This window comes from Oncorhynchus tshawytscha, linkage group LG14, assembly GCF_018296145.1.
Source record: "Oncorhynchus tshawytscha isolate Ot180627B linkage group LG14, Otsh_v2.0, whole genome shotgun sequence".
In the NCBI taxonomy this organism is placed as follows: Eukaryota; Metazoa; Chordata; class Actinopteri; order Salmoniformes; family Salmonidae; genus Oncorhynchus; species Oncorhynchus tshawytscha.
This window is the reverse complement of record NC_056442.1, coordinates 32108492-32119870: the sequence shown is the minus strand read 5'-3', so window position 1 is coordinate 32119870 and position 11379 is coordinate 32108492. Positions and strand designations below refer to the sequence as shown.

Here is an 11379-nt window from a genome sequence, read left to right as displayed (position 1 = left end):
AACAATTGTGGCATTGGAACTCCAAGTGATCCGGTTTGTCTCAAAACCAAGGGTAGTAGATACAGCTCCTACAGCGATGGAACCATTCATTTATTTCTCCAGACAAAGAGGCTCCATTGCAAAACTCATCTGGGACAAACTTTGTTAGCTTAATGGCTAACGTTAGCAGCTTAGCCTAGTGATGACAGACAAGCCAAAGTGAACAAAGTGCACAGATCGGAGCATGCATTTTTTTGTTTTAATTTGTATAGTTGTTTCACACATGGCAGTTACAGTGTCGATTACTATTTGGTAAGGCGATTTCAACATTATCCTATTGTTGTATGATATACATACATACAGTACATATTGTACAGAACCATCATGTACATATTGTAATTCATAAAATGGTATACTCAATATTGTAAAGTTAGTTAATGTCAGACTCAACTGTTAACTTCAGTACATTAAGCTAGTTTCCAAATTCCTCATTCATTAGTAGTCAAACTACATACTCGATTGTGAGAGGAGATAGAGCAGCACAGTCATTCGCATCTGAAGTTAGGAATGCATAATCATCACATTCTCATATAGGTTAGCTCCATCGTCCACACTGGCCACCACTCCGTCATTGGCGATGACTTCACTCAGACTAACAGCATTGGTTACAACTCCAGCTGGCCCGACTGTTAGATATCCACTGTCAGTCTCAGTCTGCATCGCAGGGTCACCATTCTCTCCCCTCACCGCTGACCTTTCACCCATGACTTCTAACCCAGCGACCTCTGGCACACTTTTCAAAATGGAGGACAGGGGCCTCGTAGGCATAATGGTGGCATTGGCACCCTCTGGTGGGGGGTGAGTGTTAGTGCCATCGTCAGTGTTTCCCATGACAGCAGGCGAGCTGTGGTGGGCGTGCTGTTTCCTCCTACTGGGTTTCCTCATAGGTACGCCTTCCCCTACAGGACCCTCCACCCCCAAGGGTGGGTGACCCCCCTGCTCCCACACACTGGCCCTGGCCCCTAGCTTCCTCCTGGGTGGCTTGGTGATCCCCTCCGCCCCCGGGATCTTACCCTTGGACCTAGTTCCCCCCTCCTGGTCTTTATGTCTCTGGAGGCTGCCTAGCCTGCGTAGCATGGCCTGTACCGGGCCCTCCGAGCTGGGGAGCTCTAGTTTAGACAGGGGCCTCCCCACCCCCGCCTTACCCACTGTCACGTACACTGTGGTCACCTTGTCCATCCCTTTATCGATCTCTGCCTGCTGGCCATTGGATGTGGACCCTGGTGTTTGCCCACCCTTTCTGTTAACAGCAGCGTTGGATATGGTGCGTCTTCTTCCTACCAATGCTCCAGGCACCTGCAGGGTAGACATGGCTTGGGACGGGGTGGCCGTGTACCTGTCCACATCGGGGTCCCCTGCTTCACCACTGGATCCTGGTTCTTCCAATGGTCCAGTCCCACCTCCACATCCATCCACACCCCCCTCACCTGTCTCCGTCTCTTCCCCCTCTGAGGCCTTCCCTCCATGGGCCTGGAGGGCTGACAGCATCAGGACCCCCCAGGGGGACTTAGGTTTGGTGCGGGGGGCCCCGGGAGTCAGGTCCTGGACAGAGCCTCGGCGCTCCTTGGGGCTGAACCTGGGATGAGGTGAGATTGAACTTTATTAATCCCCAAGAAGAAATTAATTTGACAAACTCTCAACATTAAAAACAATCACAAGACAATTAAGATAACTATAACTTTGCAGAGACAAGTTAAAAAGGGAATTGAAGTGTCACGTGGTGTGTGTAGCGTCCAATGTCCTCATCATGATGACTGCGACCTGGTGTTACCTGGTGCCTTCGGCAAAGGAGACGGAGGGGCGTTTGGACTTGGCGTTGCTCGAGGTGCGGGGGATGCCAAAGGGGAGGGACATGTCTTCTGCACTAACGCTGAAGGCAGAGGGGTCGGGGAACATGTTACACTTAGAACTCATCTCATGCTGGAACTCCTGGAACTCACCGCCCGCCACTGCAGGGATGTCTGAGGGAGGAAGAGTTGGGTAAAGGGAGGGACAAGGAGAGAGAGAAAATAGGGAGTCAACAAAGCACAAAGGGTTGAACACACACACACACACACACACACACACACACACACACACACACACACACTGATTACCTTCTCTGGGGGGGACACAGTAGAGAGCCTCTCCGGTCTCCTCATCACTGTCGAAGGAGGATCCGTCCGTCACCCAGCCTGAGGAGGGAGGCTCTATGAAACTGTGGTTGAATGTCAGCTCAGGGTCGTGGTGGGACACTGGAGAGAGAAGTGCTTATTATTATTATTGCCATAATATTGTAATAAGTATAGCATGCACACCTCTCATGTTTCCAAGTGCACGGAGAAAAACCTTGAGAGCATCCAACAAGTACTGGAGTTTCTTCCTTACATACAGTACCAGTCAAAAGTTTGGACACACCTACTCATTTAAGGGTTTTTCTTTATTTTTTTACTATTTTCTAAATTGTAGAATAATAGTGAAGACATTCAACTATGAAATAACACATATGGAATCATGTAGTAACCAAAAACAGTGTTAAACAACTATATTTTAGATTCTTCAAAGTAGTGTGAGAGTTCAGTGACCAGCCGGAGGAAGACGACACGACAGCACCCTTCACAGGGGATAGGTACTCAGTGTAAAGCCAATTAGTACACACCTGGGCCCACTAATTGCTTTGTGTCTTCCTCTATATAGGTGTGCCAGGAGAGGAGCTGGGGGAGGATTGGGAGGAGAAACCTGTGGGGATGTCAGATTTTCCTACCTCAGAGAAAGCTTTGTTTACTGGGGCCCCTTGTCTCTCTGTTAACCAAGGCAGGCTTTAGGTAGAGAGAAGCGTTCCTCCAGTAACTATGCTGTGTAGAAGAGAAAGCTTTGTTTACTGGGGCACCTTGTCTCTCTGTTAACCAAGGCAGGCTTTAGGTAGAGAGAAGCGTTCCTCCGGTAACTATGCTGTGTAGATGATAGTCTAAAGACAGGTGTAGCCATTTGTTGTTTTGCATTCCCCTTTTGGCCATGGCCTTTTGGTCAATTGTTTAGTTTCTGTTTATTTGTTTTGTTACGCTGGTGACAGCGTTGGACGTTACCCTGTACTGAAATTATTTTGTTGGGCGAAAGAACCTGTTTAGTAAACAATCACAAGAAAATGAATCACAACCACTGCCTCTGGTCTGTTCATGTTTTACCTCCCGCCTGTGTTAGGGTGTTTTGGACAAGCTGATCCGTTCACAGTAGCCACCCTTTGCCTTGATGACAGCTTTGCACACTCTTGGCATTCTTTCAACCAGCTTCACCTGGAATGCTTTTCCAACAGTCTCGAAAGCTTTCCCACATATGCTGAGCACTTGTTGGCTGCTTTTCCTTCAATGTGCGGTCCAACTCATCCCAAACCATTGGGTTGAGGTCGGGTGATTGTGGAGGCCAGGTCATCTGATGCATCCTTCTTGATCAAATAGCCCGTACACAGCCTGGAGGTGTGTTGGGTCATTGTCCTGTTGAAAAACAAATGATAGCACCACTATCAAGCACAAAACAGATGGGATGGCGTATCGCTGCAGAATGCTGTTGTAGCCATGCTGGTTAAGTGTGCCTTGAATTCTAAATAAATCACTGACAGTGTCACCAGCAAAGGACCGGTGGGAACAACACATGCGGAGATCATCTGTTCACCTACTCTGCATCTCACAAAGACACAGCGGTTGGAACCAGATTTCCACTGGTCTAATGTCCATTGCTGTTGTTTCTTGGCCCAAGCAAGTCTCTTCTTATTGGTGTCCTTTAGTTTCTTTGCAGCATTTCAATCATGAAGGCCTGATTCACACAGTCTCCTCTGAACAGCTGATGTTGAGATGTGTCTGTTACTTGAACTCTGTGAAGCATTTATTTGGACTGCAATTTCTGAGGCTGGTAACTCTAATAAACGTATCCTCTGCAGCAGAGGTAACTCTGTGTCTTCCTTTTCTGTGGCAGTCCTCATGAGAGCCAGTTTCATCATAGCACTTGGTTTTTGTGACCGCTCTTGAATACATTTTCTGGATTGACTGACCTTAATGTCTTAAGGTAATGACGGAATGTCATTTCTCTTTGCTTATTTGAGCTGTTCTTGCCATAATATGGACTTGATCTTTTACAAAATAGGGCTATCTTCTGTATACCACCCCTACCTTGTCACAACACAACTGATTGCCTCAAACGCATTAAGAAGAAAATAAAATTAACTTTTAACAAGGCACACCTGTTAATTGAAATGCATTCCAGGTGATTACCTCATGAAGCTGGTTGAGAGAATGCCAAGAGTGTGCATAGCTGTCATCACGGCAAAGGGTGGCTACTTTTAAGAATTTCAAATGTAAAATGTATAACACTTTTTTGGTTAGTACATGATTCCATATGTTATTTCATAGTTTTGATGTCTTTGTCTACAACGTAGAAAATAGTACAAATGAAGAAACACCCTTGAATGAGTAGGTGTGTCCAAACTTTGAATGGTACCGTACATACAGACATATGATATCTAGTGTGATATTGGACTGACCTGTGACTCTGGGTAGCCCAGAGGACCAGACAGAGATACAGGGTACAGCAGAGCTCACGTTGGCCAGGACGTTATACACATGATACTTCATACGGACAGAGGTACCACCGTCACCCACTGCTACCCTGTAGGACCAGAGCAAGGTCAGAGGAACACACACATGCCTTTGCCATCAGAATCATACACACACACACACACACACCTGTCTTTGCCGTCAGTAGGTCCTCCACAGCAGCAGCAGCAGCAGACCAGACCCAGCAGCACCAAGATCAGAGGGACCAGGAGACCAGCGATCAGAGCCCTGTGACCACCTGACACCACACACACACCCACACATAAACAAATGTGATTCAACCTCACATATTCCTTCTTGAGGGGAAAAAATATTTGAATCCATAGACCCATCTACTTTTACTTATCAGTAACTACACATTAATAACCAACTGGAGCTGTATCCAATAGGAGGAGTGCATACTGTATGGACACGCCCCCGTTTCTGGGTGACAGGCGGTGCCCTCTCCACAGTCACAGACAGAGGAACAGTTAAAGCCATACAGCTGGTCTGGACAGGTGATGTTACAACTGGGGACACAACAGAGAGAAACCTGTTAGTGACAGCCAGATACACAATCACCTAACGTGACATTGAGATACACAAACAGCAAGATGTCTAAATCAGACAGTATTGGATTGGAGAAACATATTTATTTGAACCATTGTTCACATCAGTGATTACTTCAAGGAAGGGAGAAAGGAAAGATGCATTTTAAGAGTATTCGAACAGAACCTGTCTGCTTTCTCCATACTCTCACCTCTGTCCCTGGAACCCGGGCCCACAGACACAACTTCCTGTCACGTGATCACAGTGGCCATGGAAACAGGGGCTGCACAGGAAGCGGCAGGCGTCCCCGAATGTTCTGTTAAAGCATGGCTTGTCACATCTGCAGACAAACAGAGTGGCCCAGGTAACAGACGGACAACAAAACGGTCAGCAATTGAAGAAAACGCTGAACCTCTTCGGTATCATTGACACTGTCATGTCTGGGAATTACTGTAAAAGGTCTCAGATACATTTCACTGGTAGTTAGTCATCAAACACACACACACCTGGGTCCGGTCCATCCTGGATCACATCGTGAACACGCCCCCGTCCTGGGGTTGCATGGTTCACCGTTCCTGCAGCGTGGGCAGGCCTCATGGCAGTCGTTTCCATAGTAACCCCGCTTGCACGGCCGGTCACAGCGTGTGCCGTTCCACCCAGGCTCACAGGCCGTACAGACACCGTCAACCACAGAGCACGACTGGCCTCGTTTACAGTGGCCACAGCTACACAGGAGAGAAGGAGAGAGAGACATCCATGGAACAGTCCAACTGAATACATACTGTAGCCATTTCAGGATAGACACAGGTACAAACCTACATAAAGTGCTCAGAAGTCTCCCGAACCATCATTCATCCATATTGATCAACAGCACAATGACAAGGCAGTACCATCCCAATCATGTAATCCAAAGCACCACTGCAATATCCATATACACTGGCTTACCTCAGTGTACACCCGCTGCCATACTCCCCAGGTCCACACGGCTCATTACAGACGGCTCCCTTGTACCCAGGCTGACATAAACACTCCCCGCTGACGGCATGACACTCGCTGTGCTTCAGGTCACAGTTACAGCGGCGATCACACGACGGACCCCACCACTCGTTCTGGCACTCGCACGCCCCCGTCTTCTGTTGGCATGACGATTTGTAGCAGCTACAGCGAAGGCTGCACTTCTGACCCCAGTACCCTGAGGCACACTGACACCTGCCAACCAACATTTTTTAAGAAAACATATATTTCTATTGTGTTTTAGCAATTGTGTTGAAAAATATGGTGTGTGACATCGCCCTTTTAATTTGTAAATTGCAGGCTAAATTGCATCAAGAAGTTCATCTCTAAGCTAACTAATGCCTCCCACTGTAAATAAACTAATTCTCTCTCACCTGCCAGTCAGTGGGTCGCAGGTGGAGGTGCCTGGGTAGCACTGGCACTGCTTGGTACAGGTGGGTGTCCACCAGCCCTCGTCGCAGGTGCAGTTGCCGTGCACAGGGTGACAGTGCCCGTGGCGGCCACATCTGCAGGCGTTCTGGCAGAGTGGCCCCCAGCGGTTGGGGAGGCATGTGCACTCGCCCGTGATCAGGTCACAGCGCCCGTGAGGGTGGCACTTGCACATCTCACGGCAGTCCGGTGCCCAGAACTCTGGAGGGCAGCCTGAAGAGGGAGACAGGTTGTAATACTTCAGTAGTACTCTGGAGGGCAGCCCAAAGAGGGAGACAGGTTGTAATACTTCAGTAGTACTCTGGAGGGCAGCCCAAAGAGGGAGACAGGCTGTAATACTTCAGTAGTACTCTGGAGGGCAGCCCAAAGAGGGAGACAGGTTGTAATACTTCAGTAGTACTCTGGAGGGCAGCCCAAAGAGGGAGACAGGCTGTAATACTTCAGTAGTACTCTGGAGGGCAGCCCAAAGAGGGAGACAGGCTGTAATACTTCAGTAGTACTCTGGAGGGCAGCCCAAAGAGGGAGACAGGTTGTAATACTTCAGTAGTACTCTGGAGGGCAGCCCAAAGAGGGAGACAGGCTGTAATACTTCAGTAGTACTCTGGAGGGCAGCCCAAAGAGGGAGACAGGTTGTAATACTTCAGTAGTACTCTGGAGGGCAGCCCAAAGAGGGAGACAGGCTGTAATACTTCAGTAGTACTCTGGAGGGCAGCCCAAAGAGGGAGACAGGCTGGAATACTTCAGTAGTACTCTGGAGGGCAGCCCAAAGAGGGAGACAGGCTGTAATACTTCAGTAGTACTCTGGAGGGCAGCCCAAAGAGGGAGACAGGCTGTAATACTTCAGTAGTACTCTGGAGGGCAGCCCAAAGAGGGAGACAGGCTGGAATACTTCAGTAGTACTCTGGAGGGCAGCCCAAAGAGGGAGACAGGCTGGAATACTTCAGTAGTACTCTGGAGGGCAGCCCAAAGAGGAGACAGGTTGTAATACTTCAGTAGTACTCTGGAGGGCAGCCCAAAGAGGGAGACAGGCTGGAATACTTCAGTAGTACTCTGGAGGGCAGCCCAAAGAGGGACACAGGTTGTAATACTTCAGTAGTACTCTGGAGGGCAGCCCAAAGAGGGAGACAGGCTGTAATACTTCAGTAGTACTCTGGAGGGCAGCCCAAAGAGGGAGACAGGCTGTAATACTTCAGTAGTACTCTGGAGGGCAGCCCAAAGAGGGAGACAGGTTGTAATACTTCAGTAGTACTCTGGAGGGCAGCCCAAAGAGGGAGACAGGCTGTAATACTTCAGTAGTACTCTGGAGGGCAGCCCAAAGAGGGAGACAGGTTGTAATACTTCAGTAGTACTCTGGAGGGCAGCCCAAAGAGGGAGACAGGCTGGAATACTTCAGTAGTACTCTGGAGGGCAGCCCAAAGAGGGAGACAGGTTGTAATACTTCAGTAGTACTCTGGAGGGCAGCCCAAAGAGGGAGACAGGCTGTAATACTTCAGTAGTACTCTGGAGGGCAGCCCAAAGAGGGAGACAGGCTGTAATACTTCAGTAGTACTCTGGAGGGTAGCCCAAAGAGGGAGACAGGTTGTAATACTTCAGTAGTACTCTGGAGGGCAGCCCAAAGAGGGAGACAGGCTGTAATACTTCAGTAGTACTCTGGAGGGCAGCCCAAAGAGGGAGACAGGTTGTAATACTTCAGTAGTACTCTGGAGGGCAGCCCAAAGAGGGAGACAGGCTGTAATACTTCAGTAGTACTCTGGAGGGCAGCCCAAAGAGGGAGACAGGCTGGAATACTTCAGTAGTACTCTGGAGGGCAGCCCAAAGAGGGAGACAGGCTGGAATACTTCAGTAGTACTCTGGAGGGCAGCCCAAAGAGGGAGACAGGTTGTAATACTTCAGTAGTACTCTGGAGGGCAGCCCAAAGAGGGAGACAGGCTGTAATACTTCAGTAGTACTCTGGAGGGCAGCCCAAAGAGGGAGACAGGTTGTAATACTTCAGTAGTACTCTGGAGGGCAGCCCAAAGAGGGAGACAGGCTGTAATACTTCAGTAGTACTCTGGAGGGCAGCCCAAAGAGGGAGACAGGCTGTAATACTTCAGTAGTACTCTGGAGGGCAGCCCAAAGAGGGAGACAGGCTGTAATACTTCAGTAGTACTCTGGAGGGCAGCCCAAAGAGGGAGACAGGCTGTAATACTTCAGTAGTACTCTGGAGGGCAGCCCAAAGAGGGAGACAGGCTGTAATACTTCAGTAGTACTCTGGAGGGCAGCCCAAAGAGGGAGACAGGCTGTAATACTTCAGTAGTACTCTGGAGGGCAGCCCAAAGAGGGAGACAGGTTGTAATACTTCAGTAGTACTCTGGAGGGCAGCCCAAAGAGGGAGACAGGCTGTAATACTTCAGTAGTACTCTGGAGGGCAGCCCAAAGAGGGAGACAGGTTGTAATACTTCAGTAGTACTCTGGAGGGCAGCCCAAAGAGGGAGACAGGTTGTAATACTTCAGTAGTACTCTGGAGGGCAGCCCAAAGAGGGAGACAGGCTGTAATACTTCAGTAGTACTCTGGAGGGCAGCCCAAAGAGGGAGACAGGCTGGAATACTTCAGTAGTTTGCACTTAATTACAATGTTCTTGCCCTTTTATTCCTGCAATGTAAAGTGCTTCCAAAGTTACTATATTAACTCTTGTTGTGTTAAAAATATATTTCTTAATGACATAGCCTATGTAACTTAAACGTCAGAGTTGGTTTGACTTACGTGTCTTGCAGTGGGCTCCATAGTAGCCAGGGCGACAGCGACAGACGCCCGGGTATACACACACCTCATCCTGCTGGCAGGCCCGCTCGCCATCACACACAGCTGGAGTCATAAACAACAGACACAGTGCTGAATTATACAATAGTACCTAAACAAGATGAAAAACCTGTTCTTGTGTGCCCTGGATGGTTCTACACAATTGACTGTCTACTGGTACTCACGTATAGTACACTCCTCTCCCTGTTGCCTCCATCCAGTACAACAGACAAGAGTGGAGGGATCCCTGTTTGAGAAGGGTAAACAAAATACATACCATAAAGCATAGTAGGAAGTTTCCTTATGGGTCACATTTCTTTTGACTGTTTTTTTCATGAAATAATGGAAGATTACAATGATTAAGTTTCTGAGAATGTTTCATAAAATAAGAATATACTGCTTGATGGAAAAAGGCAGAAAATGAAAGCGAGAGAGAAATATAAGGTGTGAGAGTGGAATGTAATCATCACCTGAGGTCCTGGCAGACATTTCTCTCTGAGGGAGCCAGTCTCTGAGGGGAGGAGAGGGCACAGCAGAGCAGTAATCCTAGACCCGTCAGAAACAGGCCCATGTCCACCCCACAACCAGGTCCGTACCAGCCCACAAAAGGTCTCAGACCGTCCAAATCACGCCTGTCCCTGTCCCAAAACCAGAATCCTATCCCGGAAAAATCACTTTCTCCTTTTCTCCTCTTTCTCTCACTATTCTCTTCCCAAGTCCAGAAGAGGACAATGGAAATCGAAAGCACTCTCCTCTCTTTCTCGATTCTTTCTCTCTCTCCCTGTCTTTCTCCCAAGTCACTCTCTCTCTTTACCTGTCTTTTTCCCCAGCCCAGCTCTGTGGTCTTGGAAGTCAGTCTCTCTTTTTTTTCTCTCCGTCTTTCTGCCCAGCCTAGCTCTCGTCAATCATTAGTCTTGTAGTTGTAGGCCCAGTAATGCCTGACTGAGCTGTCCAAACCCGTATGTTTCCTCTCCCTCTTTCCTGGGGAAGTTAGAACCACTTCCTCCCATTCAATCTGCCTCAGTAAGGCTTTTTAAAGACATCACCACATACTGAGAGATTCTGGGAAGAGGTGAGCAGTGTGTTTTGCAAGTTTATTTGTGTACTGTACTTCTGTCTTCCACACAATAACTTCCTACAGCTCACAAACATACACATACACACACAAAAAACTGGTAAAAAAAGATCAGAAGTGGGATGTTCTCTTGGCAAATTGATGTATGTTGACAGTCCAACTCTCATTCTCCCACAATACACACTTCAGATTGAATGTCAGATATTTTAGTTTTTGTAGCACAAAAGCTTCTCCATTTAAAAACAGTCATGCTTACAAAAATGAAATGTACATACAGTGTTGCAGGAAAATACGTCATTCCACACTATCACCAGCAGCATTAATTTAGAATGTCAGAAAACTACATCGGAGTCTGAGAGGTCTGAGTACCGATAAGACATGGTAGGGGGCAGCGGCAGCCATTGTTGTGTGTGTGTGTGTGTGTGTGTTTAACGACATGGTGAGATGGAAGGAGCGTGAGAGCACACACACCATTTCCTTTCAAGGAAACACACACTTCCTCTGTATGTACAGTAACCAACGTACAGGTGCTGGTGCCCCAGTGAACACACACAGACAGACAGGCAGGCACACGCACAGGACAGACAGGCACACACACACCACACACACACACACACACTTGGCAGACACATACATAACAATCAACCCCAATACCCAATTCATGGTTCTGGGGAAGACATGATTGAACTCATAATAAGACTCTATCAAATATGTGAGATGAGATGATGGTTAAGAATATAAAGTCTAATCAATAAATGACTGTTACTATGAGGCAATACATTCAGGGTCAGAATCAACACACAGTGTACTTCACTGCAAAACGTTCCCTATAACTCACACCATGTCCATGACAGAGAATTAGAATTACAGCAAACACAAGGCATGGCAACAAAAAAAACACACTAGGTAAAATGTTAAACACATGGAAG

The 11379-nt window shown here is 47.9% G+C and overlaps 1 protein-coding gene across 1 annotated transcript; it reads right to left on the bottom strand.

The window, feature by feature from the left end:
• Positions 1-219: 219 nt before the first annotated feature.
• On the bottom strand, positions 220-11330 carry scarf1 (scavenger receptor class F, member 1). Its single transcript, XM_024445009.2, has 13 exons — positions 9846-11330; positions 9561-9622; positions 9340-9441; positions 6542-6809; positions 6099-6362; positions 5660-5878; positions 5365-5493; positions 5028-5134; positions 4755-4863; positions 4553-4677; positions 2136-2273; positions 1811-2000; positions 220-1615 (listed from the first exon to the last, which is right to left on the bottom strand). Exons 1-13 carry the CDS (start codon positions 9944-9946, stop codon positions 541-543), a joined length of 2889 nt encoding a protein of 962 aa, XP_024300777.1. The 5' UTR covers positions 9947-11330; the 3' UTR covers positions 220-540.
• Positions 11331-11379: the final 49 nt, after the last annotated feature.

Coding starts and splice junctions, on each gene's coding strand:
- scarf1 (XM_024445009.2), bottom strand. CDS start 9,946: ATGGGCCTGTTTCTGACGGGTCTAGGATTACTGCTCTGCTGTGCCCTC. Junction 6,363..6,541: donor TGCGACCCACTGACTGGCAG/GTGAGAGAGAAT, acceptor GTTGGTTGGCAG/GTGTCAGTGTGCCTCAGGGT. Junction 4,864..5,027: donor AACGGGGGCGTGTCCATACA/GTATGCACTCCT, acceptor GTGTGGTGTCAG/GTGGTCACAGGGCTCTGATC.